Raw genomic sequence first — 27983 nt, forward strand, 5'->3', positions numbered from 1 at the left:
GATGCTTGTAAGCTCATTTGTCACAACCTGTTGGATGTCTGCAATGCTTGATTATTTCCTTTCAGTCACCTTTTCGCTCGTAGAAACAAGAAAAAATCGCAAGGCAGGAGGTTGGGCGTATATAACAGGTGTGGGATGGCAATAGCAGAATGTCCAGCCAGATACTTGGTAACAGATAAAGCGCACTATGGGGTCTTGAATTATTATATAGTAAGAACAAGTCCTGAAAATGTCACAAATCAGGGTGCCAGCATCGAATTGCTTGTCGCAGATGTTTCAAGACTTCAAGGTAAAGTCTGGCTCACTGTTTGACCTGGAAGAACATCCTCATGGTGAACTAATCCTTTACTATCGAAGAATGTGATGAACCTTTCACCACAAGGGGAATAAGGAGCTAAAACCTTATGTAAACTTCACCAAATGTGCATCTTGACGTGAACAGTTGTCTGAAGAAGAACTTGCGTGGTTTGAAACTGGTTGTGGTACTATTTGTGTAAATAAATAGCAATCTCAGTAGGGGCTGGTTCTGTCTTCTTCTATGAAAGGATTGACTTTACATTTTGAATAAAGCCACGGTTGCAAAATGGCAGTTTTCAACAAAATAGTGATTGCAGTAATGTTTTTTACATTTTAATTTCATAGCATAAAAATTCTGTTCCAACAAAATGTTGTGTATTCAAATTTTTAGTACAGAGAGAGCAATTCCTATTTTTTTCAGGGAGAATGAACTCCTAAAACACCAGCTCCGCAAATATGTTGGTGCAGTGCAAATGCTGAAACGGGATGGCATGCAAGCATATGAAGCACTTGCAAGTCTTGAAGGGCAGCAGTCTCGGCCTGTTGATCCAGCTGACTACCATCATGAAGCTCAGGAGTATGAGAAGAAACTTATACAGGTGCATTATTATTGCAAGTGTTATACCATATATCTCTCAATGAAATGTAATTAGAATTTGCAGCAAATTTAGAATGTGACAAATACAGTGGCAGTTGGTTAAAATAAATGTTACAGAGATAACTTGGTGAACAAGGAAAGATGCCAATCAAGATCAGCAGTGACAGTAATCTTTTTCACAATTAAGTCACACTTATCTCTTGCATATTATGTTTCGTCAGGTGTAGCTTAGTTTGTTAAAATTTGACAGCTCTAAAGACATACATTTAAGAGCAGAATTCTCTGTTCATGAATTATGTGAATTCCAAACTTCAAGAAAACCACTGACTGTGAAATCCCTAAGCACGGCATGGCATAGAACAAGGAAAGCACGGAAGGGTGACCCCAGAATAGCAGTGTCATTTGTTGTTTGATTGTTTAGATTTATTAAAGCACCACATTACAGCATGAATAAATTGATAAAATAACCATAAATAATGATGGGTGACACAGTAAAATTAATTAGTTGCTTACACCAGTAATATGCTTTAACAAGCCACAAAACTCAATGCCAGAATAAATATTAAACTGTAAAAAAAGTTTTTTTAATCTCTTTCCTTATAAAACAAAGTGCTCAAAGTGTAACAGCTAAAAAAATCATAAGATAATTTAAGAAACGGTGACGAAGCCTTCAAAGGATTTTCAGGAAACTGACCTCTTTTTTTTTATTTTTTATTTTATTTTTTTTTTTTTTTTTAAGAAACAGGCCCTTAACACACAGGGGTGCAAATACACTGTTATAAATCAGCATAAAATCTGTAAAATTTGAAATTTTCCCGGTGAATCAACTGTTCAAAAAGATTTCAGGCTTGCGGCCGGTCGTAAACTTCATTGCACGATATTTCGGCTGGACAACTGCCAGACATCTTCAGGTGAGCCAAACGACGACTGACGAAGACATTCTCCGCTTCCTTATATAGTGTGCTGATAGTACTGCCGTGCATACGTTGCAATTGCGGAGACAGAAGGGCCACAGCACCCTCGCTGGTAGAACTGCAGTACTCAGCTGCCGTCAGTATTGTCGCTGGCCGCAACTATCTAAGTCTTCTGGCATCTTCATCTCGAGCAAATTTCGGAGATGAAGGAATTCCATGCGTTATTCAATTGGTAACCATTGTCACTGTTCATTTGATTTCCCGCAATGTGTATTTCAACTGATTCTTTGATAATGGAGTCCCAAAACGTTGTTGCAGTGGCCAATATTGAAGTTTTGTCGTACTCCATTGAATGTCCATTAGAAATACAATGTTCCGCAACTGCAGACTTACTGGGTTGCAGTAGGCGAGTGCAGCGTTGATGTTCTGTACAACGCTCTTCCACTGTGTGTGTTGTCTGTCCTATATAGGCCATGCCACATTGACATGGTATTTTGTAAATTCCCGCCTTCCGCAGTAACAAATCATTCTTCACCGATCCCAGCAAATCCGAAATCCTAGAAGGCGGACGAAAAACCACTTTCACATTAAAATGATTAAGAATCCTTGCTATCTTGAAGGAGATATTTCTGACAAAGGGAAGAAAAGCTGGGGACTTGGCTGGCGCTTCCTCCTCTTTATCCACTTCCCGGTTCCTGGCTCTAGTTGAGAAGGCCCTGTTATTTGCCGGGTCGAGTACCCATTGTCTCTGAAGACTGTCCTCAAATGTGCCAGTTCCTTAGGCAAATTCTCTGCATCCGACACTGTGTGCACCCTGTGTACAAGGGTTTTAAGCACACTCATGGTCTGTGATGGGTGATGGCAACTTGAAGAATGCAAATACAAATCAGTGTGAGTCGGCTTGCGATAGACAGAATGTCCCACAGTGCCGTCACTCTTCTGTTTAACCAAAACATCCAGGAATGGAAGGCAGCCATCTTTCTCTAGTTCCATAGTAAATCGAATATTCTCATGGATGGAGTTAAGATGATGAAAAAACTCCATTAACTTTTCTTCTCCGTGGGGCCACACTATGAAAGTCTCATCAACGTATCTCCAAAAAACAGTTGGTTTACAGACAGCTGATTCAAGTGCTCTCTCCTCAAAATCCTCTATAAAGAAGTTAGCCACCAGAGGAGACAGAGGGCTGCCCATGGCGACACTGTCAGACTGTTCAAAATATCACTGGTTAAACATAAAATAAGTTGAGGAAAGAGAATGTTGAAACAAAGCAGTAATGTCCGATTCAAACTGTTGACCAATTAAAATCAAGGAATCCGCAAGAGGTACTTTTGTGAAAAGGGAAACTACATCAAAACTCACTAAAAGATCGGAACTACTTAAGTGGAGAGCCCCCAGTCTGTTAATAAAATCAGCAGAGTTCCGTATATGGTGTGAACATTTGCCAACAAATGGTCTCAACAAAGAAGCTAGATGTTTGGCTAAATCATATGTGGGTGCGTCAATATTACTAACTATAGGCTGTAAAGGCAGACATTCTTTATGCACTTTAGGAAGACCATACATTCTCAGTGGTACGCTGCCATGTGGTCTTAACCGCTTCATGGTCTCTGGAGCTAGCGAGGAAGAGTTCAAAAGTGCACATGTCTTCCGTTGCACACGTGCTGTTGGATCTTGATCAATTCTCCGATACATAGTATCACTAAGTAGACTATACGTCATCTCCAAATACAACCCACGAGTTAACAAAATGGTAGAGTTACTTTTATCAGCCTTAAGCACTACTATTTCTGGATCTTCTCTAAGGTTCCGTAATGCAGCCCGTTCTTCAGCAGTTATATTACTGCGTTGAGGAGGAGCTTTCAGAAGAACCCGACCGCCAGCCAAGTCCCTAGCTTTTCTTCCCTTTGTCGGAAATATCTCCTTCAAGATAGCAAGGATTCTTAATCATTTTAATGTGAAAGTGGTTTTTTGTCTGCGTTCTAAGATTTTGGATTTGCTGGGATCGGTGAAGGATGATTTGTTACTGCGGAAGGTGGGAATTTACAAAATACCATGTCAATGTGGTATGGCCTATACAGGACAGACAACACGCACAGTGGAAGAGCGTTGTACAGAACATCAACGTTGCACTCGCCTACTGCAACCCAGTAAGTCTGCAGTTGCGAAACATTGTATTTCTAATGGACATTCAATGGAGTATGACAAAACTTCGATTTTGGCCACTGCAACTACTTTTTGGGACTCCATTATCAAAGAATCAGTTGAAATATGCATTGTAGGAAATCTAATGAACAGTGACAGTGTTTACCAATTGAATAACGCATGGTATCCTGTCATCTCTGAAATTTGCTCGAGACGAAGACACCAGAAGACTTAGATAACTGCAGCCAGCGACAATACTGACGGCAGCTGAGTACTGCAGTTCCACCAGTGAGGGCGCTGCCACTGGGCGGTGTGGCCCTTCTGTCTAAGCAATTGCAACGCATGAGCGGCAGTACTATCAGCGCACTATATAAGCTGGAGCGGAGAACGTCTTTGCCAGTCCTTGTTCGGCTCACCTGAAGATGTCTGGCAGTTGTCCAGCCGAAATATCGTGCAATGAAGTTTACGGCGACTGGCTGCAAGCCCGAAATCTTTTTGAACAGCATAAAATCTACTGAAAATTTTATAAAGTACCAAAACAGCACAAATGGATTAAGGTTATCCACCCAAGAGGCAAATTAATGTTAAGTTAGGCTCAAATACTAATTATGGTTAAATGATTTGGAAACATTAACACAACTTGTTAATGGTGATGAAGGCAGCACCTTATTTAAGAAAATCTTAACTACCCGGAAGTCACATAATGTACAAAACAAGCATATTCCGAAGGAATTTAGAACTGTTGTGGTCTTCAGTCCTCAGGCTGGTTTGATGCAGCTCTCCATGCTACTCTATCCTGTGCAAGCTGCTTCATCTCCCAGTACGTACTGCAACCCACATCCTTCTGAATCTGCTTAGTGTATTCATCTCTTGGTCTCCTTCTACGATTTTTACCCTCCACGCTGCCCTCCAATACTAAATTGGTGATCCCTTGATGCCTCGGAACATGTCCTACCAACCAATCCCTTCTTCTAGTCAAGTTGTGCCACAAGTTTAACTTCTCACCAATTCTATTCAGTGTCTCCATATTAGTTATGTGATCTACCCAACAAATTTCTCTTCTTCAGGAACGCTTTCCTTGCCATTGTCAGTCTGCATTTTATATCTTCTCTACTTCGACCATCATCAGTTAGTTTGCTCCCCAAATAGCAAAACTCCTTTACTACTTTAAGTGTCTCATTTCCTAATCTAATACTCTCAGCATCACCCGATTTAATTTGACTACATTCCATTATCCTCATTTTGCTTTTGTTGATGCTCATCTTATATCCTCGTTTCAAGACACTGTCCATTCCGTTCAGCTGCTCTTCCAAGTCCTTTGCTGTCTCTGACAGAATTACAATGTCATCGGCGAACCTCAAAGTTTTTATTTCTTCTCCATGGATTTTTAATTCCTACTCAAATTTTTTTTTTGTTTCCTTTACTGCTTGCTCAATATACAGAGTGAATAACATCCGGGATAGGCTACAGCCCTGTCTCACTCCCTTCCCAACCACTGCTTCCCTTTCATGCCCCTCAACTCTTATAACTGCCATCTGGTTTCTGTACAAATTGTAATAGCCTTTTGCTCCCTGTGTTTTACCCCTGCCATCTTCAGAATTTGAAAGAGAGTATTCCAGTGAACATTGTCAAAAGCTTTCTCTAAGTCTACAAATGCTAGAAACGTGGGTTTGCCTTTTCGTAATCTAGCTTCTAAGATAAGTCGTAGGGTCAGTATGGCCTCAAGTGTTCCTATATTTCTACGGAATCCAACCTAATTTTCCCCAAGGTCAGCTTCTACCAGTTTTTCCATTCATCGGTGAAGAATTTGAATTTGTATTTTGCAGCTGTGACTTATTAAATTGATAGTTTGGTAATTTTCACATCTGTCAACACCTGCTTTCTTTGGGATTGGAATTATATTTTTCTTGAAGTCTGGGGGTATTTCAACTGTCTCATACATTTTGCTCACCAGATGCTAGAGTTTTGTCAGGACTGGCTCTCCCAAGGCTGCCAGTAGTTGTAACGGATTGTAGTCTACTCCTGGGGCCTTGTTTCGACTTAGATCTTCCAGTGCTCTGTCAAACTCTACACACAGTATCATATCTCCCATTTCATCTTCATCTACATCTTCTTCCGTTTCCATAATATTGTCCTCAAGTACATCGCCCTTTACATACTCCTTCCACCTTTCTGCTTTCCCTTCTTTGCTTAGAACTGAGTTTCCATCTGAGCTCTTAATATTCATACAAGCGGTTCTCTTTTCTCCAAAGGTCTCTTTAATTTTCCTGTAGACAGTATTTATCTTACCCCTAGTGAGATAAGCCTCTACATCCTTACATTTGTCCTCTAGCCATCCCTGCTTAGCCATTTTTCACTTCCTGTCGATCTCATTTTTGAGAATGTTTGTATTCCTTTTTGCATGCTTCATTTATTGAATTTTTATATTTTCTTCTTTCATCAATTAAATTCAATATATCTAATGTTACCCAAGGGTTTCTACTAGCCCTGGTCTTTTTACCACCTGACCCTTTGCTGCCTTCACTATTTTATCACTCAAAGCTACCCATTCTTCTACTGTATTTCTTTCCCCCATTCTTGTCAGTTGTTCCCTTATGCTCTCCCTGAAATTCTGTACAACCTCTGTTTCTGTCAGAGGTTCCATCTCCTCAAATTACCACCTTTTTGCAATTTCTTCAGTTTTAATCTACAGTTCATAACCAAGAGATTGTGGTCAGTCCACATCTGCCCCTGGAAATGTCTTAAAATTTATAACCTGGTTCGTAAATCTCTGACTTACCATTATATAATCTATCTGATACCTTCTAGTATCTCCAGGCTTCTTCCATATATACAACCTTCTTTCATGATTCTTGAACCAAGTATTAACTATAATTAAGTTATGCTCTGTGCAAAATTATACCAGGCGGCTTCCTCTTTCATTTCTTACCCCCAATCCATACTCACCTACTACGTTTCCTTCTCTTCCTTTACCTACTATCGAATCCAGTCACCCATGGCTATTAAATTTTTGTCTCCCTTCACTATCTGAATAATTTCCTTTCTCTCATCAATCATTTCTTCAATTTCTTTGTCATCTGTAGAGCTAGATAGCATATAAACTTGTACTACTGTAGTAGGGGTGGGCTTCGTGTCTATCTTGGCCACAATAATGCGTTCACTATGCTGTTTGTAGTAGCTTAACCACACTCCTATTGTTTAATTCATTACTAAACCTACCCCTGCATTACCCCTATTTGATTTTGTATTTATAACCCTGTATTCACATCTTGTTCCTCCTGCCACCGAACTTTGCTAATTCCTGCTATATTTAACGTTAACCTATCCATTTCCCTTTTTAAATTTTCTATCCTACCTGCCCGATTAAGGGATCTGACATTCCACGCTCCAATCCGTAGAACGCCAGTTATCTTTCTCCTGATAACTACGTCCTCGAGTAGTCCCTGCCTAGAGATCCGAATGGGGGACTATTTTACCTCTGGAATATTTTACAGTCACTACTTAGCTTAAAATCTTGTAGCAAAGAATATGAATCAGCAGGATAAGCAGATCAAGGTCATACCTCAAAGGCAGCCGATAATGCGGCCACAAACTGCTGAAAACCCAGCCACAAGGTTAAGAATACTATGTAGGGTTGTTAACAAACACAACTTAGGGAAAACATAGACCAAACAAACTATTTAAACAACTATTAATGGCCACCATCTTAAGAAATGGTCAGCGTAAGGGCTCTTAATCCACCACAAAATTTCAGAATCGAACCTGGAATCTCCGGGATGGAATGTAGACAAAATTTCAAAATTTATCCTTAACTAAATTTTCATGCTATCAAAAAGCATAGTAGTTGCAAAGGTACTGTCTCTCGAAGCAGAATAAAATGTGATGCAGGAAAACCTGAGAAATGCTCAGAATAACATCTGATAGCAATTTAGGCAAACCACTTAGCATGGAACTTAACACAAAGCAAACAGTTCCGTAAGGAAAATCGCAAGCTTACCCCTGCAAGGTGGTACCTTTAGATCTTACAAGCAGTGTCTCCTTTCATGGTATTTAGTCATGTGAATCTAAAACACAATTTTAATACATACATTAAATACAGAAAAATTTCTGTTAAAGCAAACAAATATAAAATAAAAGATTAAATGCAAAATGTCTGTATCTACATAGATATTCCACTAGCCACCATATGGAGATGAAGGCAGAGCTCACCATCTGCTGCATTGTCGACAGGACCAATTGTGGACTTTTGGTACAGAGCCGAGTGGAGGGTCTGAATCAGAGGCTCAGACAGTTCTGCGACCATGTAGGCTGCGCCATAGGGTGGTGGGACTTCGGGTTCCACTACACACAGGTGGTGGCTACATGGGTAGCAGGGGCTTTGTGGCATGGACTGGGCAGTTTTATAGGAACAGAAAGCTGGCTAAAGCTGGAGATAAATTCTGCCGATATTTTTACAGAGGCGCAAACAGTGTTCAGAAATGATAGATTAAATAAAATAGGTGGTGGTGTGTTTGTGTCTGTTGGTAGTAGTTTATCTTGTAGTTAAGTTGAAATGAATAATTCCTGCAAATTACTATGGGTAGAGGTTATACTCAACCGCCATACCAAAATAATAATTGGATGCTCCTTCTACTGACCCCCTGACTCAGATGATACAATAGCTGAACGCTTCAAAGAAAACTTGAATCTCATTAAAAATAAGTAACCCACTCAAACAGTTATAATTGGTGGAGACTTCAGTCTGCCCTTGATTTGTTGGCGAAAATACATGTCCAAAGCCGGTGGTAGACAGAAAACATCTTCTGAAATTGTACTAAATGCTTTCTCTGAGAATTACTTTGAACAATTAGTTCATGAGCCCACACGAATTGTAAATGGTTGTGAAAACACACTTGACCTTTAAGCCACAAATAACCCTGATGTAATAGAGAGCATCATGACGGATACAGGGAGTAGTGAACACAAGGTCATTGTAGCGAGGCTCAAAACGATATCAATCAAAACCACTAAAAATAAACGCAAAATATATCTGTTTAAAACAGCAGATAAAATTTTGCTTGATGCCTTCCTAAGAGAGAGTCTCCATTCCTTCCAAGCTAATTATGTAAGTGTAGACCAGATACGGCTCAAATTTAAAGATACAGTATGGACAGCAATAGAGAGATTCATACCGCATCAGTTAATAAGAGATGGGACTGATCCACCATGGTACACAAAACATGTCAGAACACTGATGATGGTGCCACTAAAGCGGAGTTACTAAATACAGTTTCCTGTAATTCTTTCATGACAGAAGATGAAGTAAATATTACAGAATTCAAAACCAGAACAGCTGTTAGTATGAGTGACATAAAAGTAGATACCTTAGGTGTTGTGAAACAACTCAGATCACTTAAGAAAGAAAAGTCTTCCGGTCCAGATGGTATACCAATCAGGTTCCTCTCGGTGTATGCAGACACAATAGCTCCTTTCTTAGCAGTTGTATACAACTGCTCACTTGACGAAAGGTCTGTTCCTAAAGACTGGAAAGTAGCACAGGTCACACCAGTATTCAAGAAGGGAAATAGGAGTAACCCATTGAATTACAGACCCTTATCACAGACCTCAATTTGCAGTAGGATTTTGGAGCATATACTGTACTCGAACATTATGAATCACCTTGAAGAAAGTGACTCTTGAAGAAAGTGACTTATTGATACATAACCAACACAGATTCAGAAAATATTGTTCTTGTGCAATTCTTATATGCTGGAGTCACCTGCCCATTTTTCCAGTCACTTGGGGATTTGTGCTGGGCAAGAGATTCATGGTAAATGCAAGTTAGGTAAGGGACCAGTGCCACTGAGTACTCTTTGTAAAATGGAACTGTGATTCCAACCGAACCTGGTGATTTATTTGTTTTCAAGTCTTTCAGTTGTTTCTCCATGTCAGATATGCTTATTATATATCATCCATAAGGTAATCTGTCACATGGTCAAATGATGATATATTTCTAATGTGTGAACAAATTCTTGGATGTGAGATTTGAAACTCAGTTTTCGTTTTGCTATCTTCAAATGCGACACCAGACTGGTCAGCAAGGGACTGATTGGATGCCTTAGACCTGCATAGTGAGACCAAAATTTCTCAGGCTCTCAGCCAGATCTTTTGCTAAAATGTGATGATGGCGCATGAAAACACTGAAAATACAGGTACAATTATATATACAGCCAAATTTGACTATCAGAAGTATGAATAATCTGAAACAACAGCTCCTTGGCCTAGATAATGACACTGGAACAAATATTTTAGCAAGCCATCAAGTGCAGGCAGTAGAGGTGGGTGTGTCGTAGTATAAGGAATACCGACCATGAACACACGATGTGACAGATATTTGATAATCCTGGAAATACTCAGTGTGGTTGCCAGCTCGCTCCCAGTCCCACACAGCATGGGATATCAAAGCCAGACCAATCCGTGCTTGCGGACAGGACGACAACATGCTGAGCTCAATGTCGTAGCTCTGGCTTGATCAGTTACACCAAGTCTTGACATAAACAGAGCTAATGACCAACTGACCCACTCTCCTAATGCCCTCATGTCTGCTATGACTCGCTGCCTGGTTCTTCCTGCCTTCCCAGCGCTGTTCGAAGTGTACTTTAGGGACTTGGGGTGCCAGAGATAATCAGCGATAAAGTCAGGTGGGCAGAATGTCCCATTTCACTTTACAAGTTCTTAAAGAAATTAACATAACTTCTTAACTACTAACCTAAGAACAGAAAAGATTTATTTTCAACAAGTCACATATGCAGGCCTAGAACCCTACCACTCTAGTTTTAATGAAAATTGCTTACATTCTTGATTGTGATTAAAAAACACTTACTGGTTAGAGAAACTGGACAAACAAGCATTTCACTAAACATTTGCAGGTGGCAGAGATGCATGGTGAGCTGATGGAATTCAACGATCGCCTGCATCGTCAGCTGCAGTCAAAGGAGGCAGCATTGCGACGTCTGAGGGAGGAGTTAGTGGATTTGCGAGGACCGCTGCCAGATGATGCACATACATCGGATGAAGATGCAGCATCTGTCACCTCAGACTATGATGTTAGCTCATTAGGTGCTGCAGCACGTGCACTTGTAAATATATGGATTCCTTCCGCATTCCTCACCGGAGGTTCTTCAGATGTCCACCATGTTTATCAGGTCAGTGGCATATTTCATACAACCTCAGTTTTAAATAGTGCCTAAATTTCAACAGATTAGGAATTGGCATTTGATACGTGAAGCTGTCATCAATACAAATAACACACTTCGTATTACAAAGATGGTTGTAATTTTTTTGTTTTAAAAGAAGTGTAGTCTGTAAGCTTTTGTTTGTAATTGGTTATGGCGATGTGTCTGTCCAACAAGTGAGTTTGCAGATTTCTCTATAAACCATTTGTGTAGATAAGGAAGGACCTTTTGTTCATATTATTGAATGTGTTTAGGAATAATAATTGTTGTGCTTGTGTGAATATGTGTTTTTTCTACTTTAGAAAGAGGCCTTTTTGGAAGAAAGTTCAAATGTATAACAGTCTTCCCATTGTGCCTGTCTGCAGTTCAATGACTTCTGTTGATATTCTTATTTTCTGCCTCTGATATCACAAATACTGGGTTAGTGCCAAAGTATCTACTGGTTGATTGATGCAGAAGCCTTTAAAATGTTGTCAGCCCAAATAATGGTTCGTAGTTCGATGCAGTGCTGTGTGCTAGTCCAGTTTGTGCAATAATATCTGTGTAACATTATTACAAAAAGGAAAGTTGCTACTCACCACATAGTGGAGATGCTGAGTCACAGATAGGCACAACGAAAAGACTGTCACAAATAAAGCTTTCAGCCCATAAGGACTACGTCGTCAAAAATAGATGACAGATGGTGTGGTTACAGTTGCCTAAGACTGCAGTCGCGCGCACGTGCGTGTGTGCTTGGGCTATTTTTGATGAGGGGCTTACGGGCTGGATTTTCCATTGTTTAACCTCTCTGTATATCTACTGCAATTTACATTGATTTGAACCTGCCTTGGTCTCCCTCTATGCTATTACACTCTCACTCACTTGCTTCTGAATCTGCCGTATCAATTGACGATCTCTTCGTTTGGTAAAGCTGTGCCATAAATTTATTTTCCCCCCAGTTTAACTCAGTAAGTTTTGATTTCTTATCCAATCTAATATTCAACATTCTTCTGTTGCACCACATCCCAAAAGTTTCAATTCTATTTTTGTATGTACTACTTACTGTTTACCTTTCACCTCCATACAAGGCTACACTAAAGTTAAATACTTTCAAAAAACACTTCCTAACACCCAAATTTATATTAAGTGTTAATCTGTTTCTCTTTTTTTCAAAAACTTCCCCAAGAGTTCATTTTACATCCTCTCTACTTAAACCATAGCAAGTTATTTTGCTGCCCAAATACCAAAACTCTTGTTCAACTTTGTGTCCCATGGCCTAGTGAATGGAAGTTCCTTGGCTTTGCCTGATGTAAGTCACCTATTGTATATATTGTATTGTATGTTAACCGGGAACCTAGAAACGACAGAGAGGCTCCGTCCCCGCCGCAGCCGCAGTGGTCCACAACCCCATGACGACTACCACAGTCCACTTCACCCCTCCGCTGCCCCACACCGAACCCAGGGTTATTGTGCGGTTCAGCCCCTGGTGTACCCCCCCCCCCCCTCCCCCCCAGGGAATGTCCCACACCAGACGAGTGTAACCCCTATGTTTGCACGGTAGAGTAATGGTGGTGTATGCATACGTGGAGAACTTCTTTATGCAGCAGTTGCCAACATGGTGTAACTGAGACAGAAAAAGGGAACCAGCCCGCGTTTGCCGAGGCAGATGGAAAACTGCCTAAAAACCATCCACTGACTGGCCGGTTCACCGGACCTAGACACAAATCCGCCTGGCAGATTTGTGCCGGGGACCAGGCGCTCCTTCCCACCAGGAGAACCATGCGTTAGACCGCACGGCCAACCAGGCGGGCTAAGTCACCTATGCTTCATGATCATTGTTTTATTTTTATCGATATTTATCTTGTAAAATATTTTCAAGACACTATCTGTACTGTTAAATTGTTCTTTGAAATCCTCTGCTATCTCTGACAGAATTCAAATGTCACCCATAAATGTTAGTTTTTGTTAATCTTCTTTGAGCTTTGATCTCTCTCCCAAATTTGTCTTCGGTTTCTTCTACTGCTTGCTCACCTTACAGTCTCGTTTCTGTACATGTTCTAAATAATCATTTGCTTCATGTATTTTATCCCTGCTGCCTTGAGAATTCCAAAAAGTGTTTTACAATCAACATTGTCAAAAATGTTCTTCAAACATACAATGCTTTCTCCAAACTATTTTGTAGCTGTAGGGTCAGTATTGCTGCAAGAGTTTCTACATTTTGTCCAGAACCCAAACTGATCATCACTAAGGTCGGCCACTGTCTGCTTTTCCATTCTTCTGTAAGTAATTTGTGTTGGTATTTTGAAAACTATGACTTATTAATCCATTTGCCTAATATTTCTTGAAATAAAATTTGCCACATGACTATGATTATTTCTTTCCATGTAAATACATTTTTACACACACACACACACACACACACACACACACACTCACACTTACTAAAAATGAATCAAAATAGTTGTTGTAGCAGTTATAGTACACAAATATTCACACACATTTCATGCAGTTGTCTTCTCATTCGGAGTTACATTCACTGGAAAAGTCCCCAACTTCTGTGCTGTAGCTTGCTTTTTTCCTTACAGATGTAGCCAGGAAGGGTCAAATTTATAATGAGTTGCTATTCGTGTTGGAACTTGATGGACCTCATACTCTGGGACACTGGTTCAGTATACGGTAGATGGCACTGGTTCAGTATATGGTAGATGGCACTTACATTCAGTATTATACCCAGGAGGTAGAGGCATTTAATCTTATATGTATTGCCTGTCAAGGTAACAGGTTGTTCTGGCCCAGTTTCGATAACAATTAAAAAATCTATAAACTTGGACTTCAACAGGCATGTACAGATGTTAGTGTTGTATTTGTAATTGGAGATCCTACATCACTTAATAGAGCAGTTGGTATTGGACATGAATGTTGACGCAAGACTGTCTCCAGTTACAGATGTTGCAAGGAAGAAACAGCTATTAAGGTATTCATTGACTATTCTGTCAGTGGGTTTGACCCGTACCTTCATTCTCAAAACCTCTGAATGGTAGCAGTTACCTCAAAGTACTTGCTTCTTTGTATCGTCATATACCAGGCAAGACTACATATTTGAAGTGGTGTGCTCAATGTTTTAAAGGGTTCTGTTTCCTAAAATTTATTCGTAGTGCTTTGAAGTCTTCACAAAATACTTTGTAGTCAGATCTGACTAACCAACCTTACTATTCTAACAACTGTTTAAGATTTTGTTCTGTCACATTTTGGAAATTACTTCAGAGGTAAACTCTATCATAATATATGTAATAAAATGAAGTTAGAAAAATAGTAGTAGAGTGCCTGCAGGAGATACCACATTATCTGTGAATAGATCTATGGTCTACGATAAAAACTTTGGCACACTGTCATATTATTTCATGCTTTGTGTTACCATGAAAGTGCATTACATTTTCAGTCTCTTATTACTAGAAGCTGTTTATTGTAGGCCAATGTAAAACTATTTCCAACTGTGTATGTTGTTACAGGTATTTGTTCGTATCAGAGATGATGAATGGAATATATACAGGCGATATGCCCAGTTCTACAGTCTCCATAAGCAGTTGAAGAAACAAGATGCTGTCTTCACTACTTTTGATTTTCCTCCCAAGAAGACTCTTGGAAACAAAGTAAGTTTTTTCTCCCTTCCAGTACCTCATTTACCTTGGTGAGGTTGATATCTCCATATTGGTATATCTTTCTTTATGAAGAGAGGACAGGGGGGAGGGGGAGGGGGGTGCGGGGATAAGATTCTGGAAATAATTTAAGTGTAAAAGTAACAACTCATTGGATAGTTACTCGCTTTTCCAAATTACGAATATGGCTCTGTTTCAAAGTGACTTGCAGTTGCTACCGTAACTGAATTACATGTAGTTAGAAATTTACAGTTCAGATCATGATAATTCTGTCTTCTTATAATGGCATTCTTGTGGTAGCAGTAACTGAGAGTTTAATAAAGAAATAGCGTTTGTTTTGTGACTTACGGATTTATAAATTTGTTTTGTCTGTCATGTAACTTCTCTTCTGTGGGTGTCAAAGAAAGAGGAACACACAGAAAAGTATTTGTGCCGTAAGAGTGTTAATACTTTGATAAATCCATGAATTCATATACATCCAGGGTTGTGATTATCTTAGAGCTTTTTTTTACCTTTAACAAGAATTTTCACAGAAATTGTTATGATTAAGTTTTAAGCAACCAAAATTATTTAGTGCTCCTGTGTTTGTCAAAAATGCATTGCAATTAACATAGGTCACTTTAAGGAACTGAAAATTGTAGCATCTACTTCTGGCAAAATTTGCACCTGTTTTTGGCAAAATTCTTGTCTGTTTTTGTCAAAAGTTCACAATTTTTTTCGTATGTTATTATAAATGAGTAGATGTACAAATTTAAAAGGTTGTAATGCTACATGATTGAAGACAAAGCAAGCCTCAGTTCTTTGAAATTGACTGTTAAAAAAAGTGCTGACTGGGAACTTTTTGACTGGAATGTTTGCTTTTGCAAAAACTTCAACACGATTTTCTTCTTAAATAACCTATGTTTTCTCCGTTTGGCTGTACTGAAGCTTTCAAAAATGATTATTCTGTTGAAAAGCAGCCAGTATTTTCCCACCAGTGAACTGAATGCGTCTCTGGTTTAAGATGTTTCTGCACATATTTGTCTTCTCTCTCCCAAGTTCAATGATTACAAATTCTGCAAATGATAAATTTCAACCTTTCATGGGAATTCAGTCATGTGGTCTATGCTTGACAAAGCTAGGCCTACGGGTAGAACTGACAGGACACTTAGCATAGAATTAGAACTGAACATAAAGTAACTGTTTAAACGTTAGGGGAAGAATCTACATCCACAGCTACATCAATACTCTGCGAGCCACCTGACGGTGTGTGGCGGAGGGTACTTAGAGTACCTCAATCGGTTCTCCCTTCTATTCTAGTCTCGTATTGTTCGTGAAAAGAAAGATTGTCGGTATGCCTCTGCGTGGGCTCTAATCTCTCTGATTTTATCCTCATGGTCTCTTCGTGAGATATACGTAGGAGGGAGCAATATACTGCTTGACTCCTTGGTGAAGGTACGTACTCGAAACTTCAATAAAAGCCCGTACCAAGCTGCTGAGTCTCTCTCCTGCAGAGTCTTCCACTGGAGTTTCTCTATCATCTCCGTAACACTTTCGCGATTACTAAATGATCCTGTAATGAAGCTTGCTGCTCTCCGTTGGATCTTCTCTATTTCCTCTATCAACCCCACCTGGTACGGATCCCACACTGGTGAGCAATATTCAAGCAGTGGGCGAACAAGTGTACTGTGACATACTTCCTTTGTTTTCGGATTGCATTTCCTTAGGATTCTTCCAATGAATCTGTCTGGCATCTGCTTTACTGACGATCAACTTTATATGATCGTTCCATTTTAAATCACTCCTAATGCCTACTCCCAGATAATTTATGGAATTAACTGCTTCCAGTTGCTGACCTGCTATATTGTAGCTAAATGATAAAGGATCTTTCTTTCTGTGTATTAGCAGCACATTACACTTGTCTACGCTGAGATTCAATTGCCATTCCCTGCACCATGCGTCAATTCATTGCAGATCCTCCTGCATTTCAGTATAATTTTCCATTGTTACAACCTCTCGGTATACTACAGCATCATCCGCAAAAAGCCTCAGTGAACTTCCGATGTTATCCACAAGGTCATTTATGTATATTGTGAATAGCAACAGTCCTACGACACTCCCCTGTGGCACACCTGAAATCGCTGTTACTTCGGAAGACTTCTCTCCATTGAGAATGACGTGCTGTGTTCTGTTATCTTGTAACTCTTCAATCCAATCACACAATTGGTCTGATAGTCCATATGCTCTTACTTTGTTCATTAAACGACTGTGGGGAACTGTATCGAATGCCTTGCGGAAGTCAAGAAACACGGCATCTACCTGGGAACCCGTGTCTATGGCCCTCTGAGTCTCGTGGATGAATAGCACGAGCTGGGTTTCACACGACTGTTGTTTTCTAAACCCATGCTGATTCCTACAGACTAGATTTCTAGTCTCCAGAAAAGTCATTATACTCGAACATAATAAGTGTTCCAAAATTCTACAACTGATCAACATTAGAGATATAGGTCTATAGTTCTGCACATCTGTTCGATGTCCCTTCTTGAAAATGGGGATGACCTGTGCCCTTTTCCAATTCTTCGGAACGCTACGCTCTTCAGAGACCTACGGTACACTGCTGCAAGAAGGGATGCAAGTTCCTTCGCGTACTCTGTGTAAAATCGAACTGGTATCCCATCAGGTCCAGTGGCCTTTCCTCTTTTGAGCGATTTTAATTGTTTTTCTATCCCTCTGTCATCTATTTTGATATCTACCATTTTGTCATCTGTGCGACAATCTAGAGAAGGAACTACAGTGTGGTCTTCCTCTATGAAACAGCTTTGGAAAAAGATATTTAGTATTTCGGTCTTTAGTCTGTCATCCTCTGTTTCAGTACCATTTTGGTCACAGTGTGTCTGGACATTTTGTTTTGATCCACCTACTGCTGTGACATAAGACCAAAATTTCTTAGGATTTTCTGCCAAGTCAGTACATAGAGCTTTACTTTCAAATTCATTGAACGCCTCTCGCATAGCCCTCCTCACACTACATTTCGCTTCGCGTAATTTTTGTTTGTCTGCAAGGATTTGGCTATGTTTATGTTTGCTGTGAAGTTCCCTTGGCTTCTGCAGCAGTTTTCTAACTCAGTTGTTGTACCATGGTGGCTCTTTTCCATCTCTTATGATCTTGCTTGGCACATACTCATCTAATGCATATTGTACGATGGTTTTGAACTTTGTCCACTGATCCTCAACACTATCTGTACTTGAGACAAAACTTTTGTGTTGAGCCGCCAAGTACTCTGAAATCTGCTTGTTGTCACTTTTGCTAAACAGAAAAATCTTCCTACCTTTTTTAATATTTCTATTTACGGCTGAAATCATCTATGCAGTAACTGCTTTATGATCGCTGATTCCCTGTTCTGCATTAATTGTTTCAAATAGTTGGGGTTTGTTTGTCACCAGAAGGTCTAATATATTATCGCCATGAGTCGGTTCTCTGTTTAACTGCTCAAGGTAGTTCTCAGATAATGTACTTAAACGTTTATAATGGGTGGCAGTGAAATTTTTTTGAGTCTCCCAGTCTGTATCTGGCAAATTAAAATCTCCACCCAGAACTATAACATGGTCGGGAAATGTACTCAAAATATTTTCCTTCAGCTGCTCTGCCACAACAGTTGCTGAGGAAGAGGGCCTATAGCGACATCCAATTACCATGTCTGAGCCTGCTTTAACCGTGACCTTCACCAAAATAATTTCACATTTCGGATCTCCGTCAGTTAGATTCGATACTATTGCATTTTTTATCGCTATAAACACGCCTCCCTCTTCACTGTCCAGCCTCTCTCTGCAGTATACATTCCGATCTGAGTTTAGAATTTCATTACTGTTTACATCTGGTTTCAGCCAGCTTTCTGTCCCTAGTACTATATGGGCACTGTGACAGTTTATTAATGAGAGCAGTTCTGGGACCTTTCTATAGACGCTCCTGCAGTTTACTATTACCACATTAATTTTGTTATTCCCTGTTGTGTTTTGCCTACTACTACCTTGTCGCGTCTCAGGAGGCATCTTGTCGAGCCTAGGGAGGGAATTCTCTAACCTAAAAACCCCACATGTGCACTCCACACATACTATGCTACCCTTGTAGCCACTTTCTGCTTGTAGTGCACTCCTGACCTATTCATAGGGACCCTACATTTGTCCACCCAATAGGGAAATCGAGAAATTTGCACCCCAGATCTCCGCAGAATTTCGGTGCAGACGAAAAAAGTTGCAGGTTTTGTTTTCCAATCTCTATAGCACAGAGTGCAGGCACTACAGGATATAATGGCAGATGGCCACGATCGTAAACAAACTAGAATTTTGACTGCCAGAGGGGAGAGAAGCGCTTCTGACAAGGGAACCTCCCCATCGCACCCCCCTCAGAGTTAGTTATAAGTTGGCACAGTGGATAGGCCTTGAAAAACTGAACACCGATCAATCAAGAAAACAGGAAGAAGTTGTGTGGAACTATGAAAAAAATAAGCAAAATATACAAACTGAGTAGTCCATGTGCAAGATAGGCAACATCAAGGATAGTCTGAGCTCATGAGCGCCATGGTCCCGTGGTTAGTGTGAGCAGCTGTGGAACGAGAGGTCCTTGGTTCAAGTCTTCCCTAGAGTGAAAAATTTACTTTCTTTATTTTCGCAAAGCTATGATCTGTCCGTTCGTTCACTGACGTCTCTGTTCACTGTAATAAGTTTAGTGTCTGTGTTTTGCTACGGCACCTCAAAACCGCGCGATTAGTAGACGAAAGGACATGCCTCTCAAATGGGAACCGAAAACATTTGATCGCAAGGTCATAGGTCAACTGATTCCTCCACAGGAAAACACATCTGATATATTCTACACGACACTGGTGACGGCATGTGCGTCACATGACAGGAATATGTCGTCGACCCACCTAAATTGTACACTTGAACAATGGGTAAAAAGATTCTTCTGCCTTGCCCAATTTAAGTTTTCTTGTGGATGTGATGATCACTCCCAAAAAAGTGATGAAAACATAAGAGTTTGTCACATAAACGATAACAAATGAATGCAACAGTTTCACAGTTTTCCCTGTGCTCTGTCAAAACATATGTTTTTAATATTTTCAAATTTTTCCGTGTGTAGACCGTCAAATCCTGCATATGTCCAAGCAAATCTGAACATGACCTGGAATTTTGGAGAGCGAAGTTGATTATGTGTGAGTGCCTGAACTTCGATAATTGACTCACAATCACATAAACAATACTGCTCTGTGTACCTGTGCAGCTTCGCAAAATAATTGAAAATAAAAAATTAAACTTTTCACCCAAGGGAAGACTTGAACCAAGGACCTCTCGTCCGCAGCTGCTCATGCTAACCACCGGACCACGGCACTCCTGGACTCACATTAGACCTTGATGTTGCATATATTGCGCATGGACTACTCAGTTTGTGTATTTTGCATATTTTTTTCATAGTTCCACACAACTTCCTGTTTTCTCGCGTGATCTGTGTTCAGTTTTTCAAGGCCTATCCACTGTGCCAACTTATAACTAAATCTGAGGGGGGGGGGGGGGGGGGGGCGATGGGGAGGTTCCCTTGTGAGAAACAAACTCTCCCCCCTTTCCCACAGTTTCCATTTCACATGGCAGCAGTCTACAGCAGAACTGACCCATCGTCATGGGGATCACAGATCTCATCTGGTGTTTTAAGGGTCACAATCAATATTTGTGATGAACCAGGATTAGTCACTTCACTTATTTCAAAATAAGAAAAGAAATCAAAACAGCAGTCAATGCACAACACAAAGCATTCAGGGAGGACTGCTGCGCAGTTGCTTTTTGAGGTTGGCAGAGTATTGTTAACGAAATAGTTCGGACCTGACGCCTAGCTGTGTAAAATGCAACCACAGTTCAAAACATATGCCACCTAATTTGCTACATTAAAAGTGTCTGCCTTATACCATATTTTGAGCTTGCACATGTGTCTTTGTCATAAAATGCTATGTACCATGACTGAGTACTACATATATCTTAAATAGACCATTCAACTGCCCACAACTGCCAGATCTTTGGGCACATTGATGCACTATTTGATCAAAAGTATCCGGACACCTGGCTGAAAATAACATAAATGTTTGTGGTGCTCTGTACCTGTAATGTTGTAATTCAAAATGGTGTTTGCTCACCCTTAGCCTTGATGACAACTTCCACTCTCGCAGGCATATGTTCAATCAGGTGCTGGAACGTTTCTTGGGGAATGGCAGCACATTCTTCATGGAGTCCTGCACTGAGGAGAGGTATCGATGTCTCTACAGAGATGTTATTGTCGCGTAACCTCTTCGCCACAGGCTATGTATTATGAACAGGTGCTCAATTGTGTTAAAAGGTGCAATCGCCATCCCTGAATTGCTCTTCAACTGTGGGAAGCAAGAAGGTGCTTAAAACATCAATGTAGGCCTGTGCTGTGATAGTGCAACGCAAAACAACAAGGGGTGCAAGCCCCCTCCATGAAAAACATGACCACATTGTATAGTGTGATTTGTCACTCCACACTACGTTTTTCCACTGTTCAGTCATCCAGTGTTTACGTCCTTACATCAAGCGAGACGTTGTTTGGCATTTACCGGCGTGATGTGTGACTTGCGAGCAGCAACTCGACCATGAAATCTAAGTTTTCCAACCCCCAGCCTAACTGTCATAGTACTTTCAGTGGATCCGGATGCAGTTTGGAATTCCTGTGTGATGGTCTGGATAGATGTCTGCCTATTACACATTACGACCCTTTTCAACTGTGGGTGGTCTCTGTAGTCAACAGATGAGGTCAGCCTGTACACTTTTGTGCTGCATGTGTCCCTTCACGTTTCCACTTGACTATCACATCGGAAACAGTGGAACTAGGGATGTTTAGGAGTGTGGAAATTTCGCGTACAGACGTATGACACAAGTGACACCCAATCATGTGACCATGCTCGAAGTCCCTGAGTTCTGCAGAGGGCCTCATTCTGCTGTCCCACAATGTCTAATGACTACTGAGGTTGCTGATATGAAGAACCTGGCAGTAGGTGGCAGCAAAATGAACCTAATATGAAAAAAGTATGTTTTTGGGGGTGTCTGGATACTTTTGATCACTTAGTGTATGTCGTTGCTTTTGTATACTTTTTATTTTGCAAACAGGTTCTTACACAAATTATCTTTCCAAATTTGGTTTGCAGATGATTTACAATACCAGTAATTGATAATTGGTTACATTTTCGGTATTTATTTGCAGAAAATAAAGTTGTTTCAAACTATCTCTGATAAAATAGTTCATCTAGATAATTAGCTGTGAAATAGTATCTATTAAGTAATTTTGCATTTTGTTATTTTGAGCAGAATTAGCATCTATTACACATTTATCGAAAAATGAAAATTTTTCCAGTTTCTAATCATTTGTAATATGAGAGCAACATCTAAAGGGCATGGTTTTGTGAACAAATTCATTTTTAGACCTGCTGAAATTTTCAAAGGATATAAGTTCGTGAACTGACAAAAAAAATTCAGTTGCAGGAAGGAACCAGTAGACATATTTGTTAGACCATGAGTCATTAATCATTCACATTCAGAATGTTGCATCACTGCTTTGCTGCAGGATTCCAGATTTGTTGAAGAGAGACGAAGACGTTTGCAGCACTATCTGCGTTGTGTGGTTAATCACCTTGTGCAGACCAACAATGAAATGGCCACATCTCCAGACAAGGATCTTCTTGTGTCCCTTGTCCCCTTCTTTGGGTAAGACATTTCAGTTACCTGTTTGTTACTTTAAAAAAAGATAATAATCTTTTGGATGTGACTCATTTAGAGAGTGTGTGTGTGTGTGTGTGTGTGTGTGTGTGTGTGTGTGTGTGTGGGAGGGAGGGTGGGGGGGTGATGCACACAATCAGTAGACAGAAAAAGGATTCTACTGCAAAGTAAAGTGCAGCAGACTTTCTACAATGACTTTAAGGTTAGGTCAGTAGAAAGTCGAGTACAAAGAAGAGAGGTCTGCTGCTATATAGCAGTCGCGGGAGGGGTGTAGGCCAAATAGTACATGAAAAGATAAGTGCAGAATACCAGGTCACAAGTATTGCAAACCTAGTGCCTAGCTTACCTAGGTGACAGAAAGTATGGACTTTGTGCAGACATTTTGAGGAAGAGGATTAAGTTCTTATAAAGGCTGTATACACAGCCAAGGAAGAGAGATTCCTGGAGTTCCTGGTTAAAAACACATTTCCTCCTGGTAAATGGGAAAACTTTTATACACCAGCGTAGAACTACCCAACAAATGGCATGTTTTGGAAAGGTCAGTGATGCACGGCAACATGTGTATTGCACAGTTTCAGATTACAAAAGTATAAATATGAATTCCACCAAATAAAGCACAGTAGTTTCCGAAGGACTGTAATCAAGACCGCAATGCGTTTTTGTCAGCCGGACATTCATCATGTCATGTGATCTCGCCAGCCAATCACAGTGGATATTCAAAGCATAGGACACATGTTGATGATGTCGCCCATAGCAGCATCACTGTTAAGTAGTGCAAACACATAAATAGGAAAAGGTAATGGTTTAAATTATATATGTAAGTACAGCTATGAGAAAAGCTAAGTTTTCATATATAATATTGGTCTTTCTTGGAGTGGGTTACTCTTTAAGATATATCCAACACAGTTGGCCAGTTAAATTTTAAATAATGGCATAAATGGCTGTCCTTCTGGGCCTTAAATGTTTGTAAATGGGTGATCCTCAAAGTGTTAGGTTTAGAATGAATCGATAATTTAAGAAATGCATTGCACGTTCTCACATGTAACATGATTCGCCTTGAAAAAGAAAATTTACTTTAAAAGTAATGTTTCTCCAACCATCATTTGTAGTATTTTCCAGTGATGTGTTAGGAATGTGAACAGTTGTGATGCCAAGCTCATAAGAAGCAGTTTGTTGTTATGAAGTATTGCATAGTCTTCGTCTGAAGGCCTTTGACACATTTTGCTGTTGACACAGCTTATGAGTGCACCGTGTTTCGTTATCAGTAGAAGACATAAAAGTCTGAAAATGTGTTCATGATCTTTTTTTTTTTTTATTTATTTATTTTTTTAACCGCTTCACTATTACTGGTTTTGGCTACTGCCATCTTCAGATCATAAAATATTTTGACGTTGATACTACAACAGAATATTTTATGATCTGAAGATGTCAGTAGCCAAAACCAGTAATAGGTATGGTCAAGACAGACCTCTAAAATAAAATGCTGTGTTTTGTTGTTCTAAATGGCATATTTTCTTTTCAACTAAAGTTTTATTTTGGTGTTATTCTCTTGTTTGTTTTGTTGTGTTAGAGTATCAGTTCTTCTCAGTCAAAATTATAAAAATGTAACTAAAAACTAAAAAATAAAAAACTTCCAGAATACGAAAAAACTTAGGTTTTCTCATATTTTTCCCAGATGAAAAAATTCTTACATTTTTCCTTGATTTCCAAGTTGTCCCGGGGCATATACACCCTGTTAAAGTAGGAGGAGCAAGTAACAGCCTGGCCAGAAACTTAAGAGTACAGTATTAAAGGTCACATGGAGGAGACAGGTGCAGAAACAGCACACACACTCATGGGGTTTGTAGAGGTTTTACAGTACCATGACAAGCCCTGTGTTAACACAGCTGTCAGCCATGTAAACAAAGAGCTGAGTGGTTTGCTTTTGACAGCACGATAGCAATGCTAATTTTACCAGTGACAGAGCTGTTAAAGTGGAGTCATTAAATATGGTTTCAAAAATTCCTTCACCAAAGAAGACAGTGTAAATATTAAAAAAATTGAATCCAGAACTGCTGCCAACATGAGTAAGTTAAAATTAGATATACTTGGTGTAGCAAACCGGCTTAAATCACTCAATAAAGACTAGTCCGCTGGTCCAGATAGTATACCAATTAAATCACTTTGAGTGTGCAGATATAATAGCTCCGTACTTAATCATCATATAGAAGTGCTCACTCGATGAAAGATCTGTACTAGACATGGGCAAACTCGTTCATCCTTGGGAACTAGTTCACTGATTATCACTCTTTTCTGGGAACCGTTTATTTTTACTCGTTCACCATTCATTTGTGCTTCATATACGGTTCTTACGAAAATTGAAAATTAGTATCATAGGTGACTGAGGATGGAAGGTGCCAAGAGGAGGCACTAGCCTCCGCCCTGGAGTACAGAGCTGTTATTCATAACAGAATTCTCACACACTTGTAATTTTCATGATTCTGCAAAACATCTCGTTTAGCCAACTATAGTGTTATGCGTTATCAGGAGAAAGAAAACTGGCATTCAACGGATCGGAACGTGGAATGTCAGATCCCTTAATCGGGCAGGTATGTTAGAAAATTTAAAAAGAGAAATGGATAGGTTAAAGTTAGATATAGTGGGAATTAATGACGTTCGGTGGCAGGAGGAACAAGACTTCTGGTCAGGTGAATACAGGGTTATAAATACAAAATCAAATAGGGGTAATGCAGGAGTAGGTTTAATAATGAATAAAGAAATGGAACTACTGACGGCCTTGGGAGAGCCAGTCCTGACAAAACTCTACCATCTGGTGAGGAAGATGTATGAGACAGGTGAAGTACCCTCAGACTTCAAGAAGAATGTAATAATTCCAATCCCAAAGAAAGTAGATGTTGACAGATGTGAAAATTACCGAACTATCAGTTTAATAAGTCACAGCTGCAAAATACTAACACGAATTCTTTACAGACGAATGGAAAAACTGGTAGAAGCCGACATCGGGGAAGAGCAGTTTGGATTCCGTAGAAATATTGGAACACGTGAGGCAATACTGACCTTATGACTTATGTTAGAAGAAAGATTAAGGAAAGGCAAACCTACGTTTCTAGCATTTGTAGACTTAGAGAAAGCTTTAGACAATGTTCACTGGAATACTCTCTTCCAAATTCTAAAGGCGGCAGGGGTAAAATACAGGGAGCGAAAGGCTATTTACAATTTGTACAGAAACCGGATGGCAGTTATAAGAGTCGAGGAACACGAAAGGAAAGCAGTGGTTGGGAAGGGAGTGAGAAGGGTTGTAGCCTTTCCCCAATGTTATTCAATCTGTATATTGAGCAAGCAGTAAAGGAAACAAAAGAAAAATTTGGAGTAGGTATTAAAATCCATGGAGAAGAAATAAAAACTTTGAGGTTCGCCGATGACATTGTAATTCTGTCAGAGACAGCAAAGGACTTGGAAGAGCAGTTGAATGGCATGGACAGTGTCTTGAAAGGAGGATATAAGATGAACACCAACAAAAGCAAAACGAGGATAATGGAATGTAGTCGAATTAAGTCGGGTGATGCTGAGGGAATTAGAGTAGGAAATGAGACAGTTAAAATAGTAAAGGAATTTTGCTATCTGGGGAGCAAAATAACTGATGATGGTCGAAGTAGAGAGGATATAAAATGTAGACTGGCAATGGCAAGGAAAGTGTTTCTGAAGAAGAGAAATTTGTTAACATTGAGTATAGATTTAAGTGTCAGGAAGTCATTTCTGAAAGTATTTGTATGGAGTGTAGCCATGTATGGAAGTGAAACATGGACGGTAAATAGTTTGGACAGGAAGAGAATATAAGCTTTCGAAATGTGGTGCTACAGAAGAATGCTGAAGATTAGATGGGTAGATCACATAACTAATGAGGAGGTATTGAATAGAACTGGAGAGAAGAGGGGTTTGTGGCACAACTTGACGAGAAGAAGGGACTGGTTGGTAGGACATGTTCTGAGGCATCAAGGGATCACAAATTTAGCATTGGAGGGCAGCGTGGAGGGTAAAAATCGTAGAGGGAGATCAACATATGAATACACTAAGCAGATTCAGAGGGATGTAGCTTACAGTACGTACTGGGAGATGAAGAAACTTGCACAGGATAGGGTAGCATGGAGAGCTGCATCGAACCAGTCTCAGGACTGAAGACCACCACAACAACAACAACATGGAACATCTAACTAACTAGCTGCATATGGCCATATGCATAAATTCTTGTATTGTCTGAAAACTATGTAAAAGTGTAGCAAATGTAACTTCCTGTCCATGATATTGAAGCAGCAGTGTTTGCGGATATCAGATAATAGTGCAGAAGGGGAATCTTGATGTCAGTTTAAAAAAAATCTCTTCTCAATTCTAAGGGTGATTTTCTGCTGAAGAGAACCTTCAGGGATATGGAATGAATCAAGACATAATTAAGTTTCTGTAATTTACATGTCTTAATTTAATCTCTACAATGTATTAACAATAAACTATCACTTAGCATATTGCTAATCATACTTGCACCAGCTAAATTTAATGTAGTAAACTGTAAACAAAGGTGCTACCTTGCAGAGAAGTTCTGCTTTCTAAGTTATATCAAATAGATGGACTTCATCTCCTATTATAAGTTATATATTTACGAATGAAATGACACAATTTCAGAGACTTTACTCTTCTCATACAGTCTATATACACAGAATCATACCTGTATGAGACCAGATAAGTTTGAAATTTTGTTATTTCATTTGTATAAGTTTCTGCTTTTGGGTTTCAGGTTGGATCCCTTATTTTACGTTCAATGCTGAGGTGCTGTTCCAGAACATGAAGGACCTCGGCAATTCTGTATGTGTGTAAGCGAAAATTTAGAGTGGGGTGGCAGTGAAAATTTGGATCAAGGAGGGAGGTGTGTGCGTGAACCGCTGTACCAAGGTGGCTCAGTGGGTGACATGCCTGCCTAGTAAGCAGGAGACCTGGATTCGATTCCTTCTTTGACTTGGTATTTAGACCCTTTAAAATATGGCTCTCATGATTCACCACTTTAAAAGAACCATTTTGAACAGATCAATAAACTTAAATCAGTTAACACATTTGATAAAAGAAGCGAAATGCATATGGCAATAAACAAAACTGCCTTCATTTAGTTGCATAGACAGTACATACCTCCAGGAATTTAGAGCTAGTGAGGGAAAGACGGACAACAGAAAAAGTCAATAATTAAATTGGGGTCATAAACAGTTCTAGGCTAGCAAATGCAATCAAGGTTATACTTATACCAAATAATGCGACATCAGCATCCTTGGATATAAAAAACCTCTACAGTAATGTCCCAGTAAAAGAAACTATTGATATTATTCAACGTAATCTCCTATCCCATAATAAAATCAGTGCTTAAAAGTGTACACAACTAATTGAATTTC

At 39.7% G+C, this 27983-nt stretch overlaps 1 protein-coding gene across 1 annotated transcript in view; it reads left to right on the top strand.

Annotated features, from left to right (window-relative positions):
* LOC124780818 (sorting nexin-29) overlaps positions 1-27983 on the top strand; it is a 182118-nt gene that overhangs the window by 147513 nt on the left and 6622 nt on the right. The window contains 4 exon segments of the mRNA XM_047253810.1: positions 719-896; positions 10863-11138; positions 14657-14797; positions 22403-22542. Of these exon segments, the coding sequence (XP_047109766.1) occupies positions 719-896; positions 10863-11138; positions 14657-14797; positions 22403-22542 (735 nt within the window).

This window comes from Schistocerca piceifrons, chromosome 1 (genome assembly GCF_021461385.2).
Source record: "Schistocerca piceifrons isolate TAMUIC-IGC-003096 chromosome 1, iqSchPice1.1, whole genome shotgun sequence".
In the NCBI taxonomy this organism is placed as follows: domain Eukaryota; kingdom Metazoa; phylum Arthropoda; class Insecta; order Orthoptera; family Acrididae; genus Schistocerca; species Schistocerca piceifrons.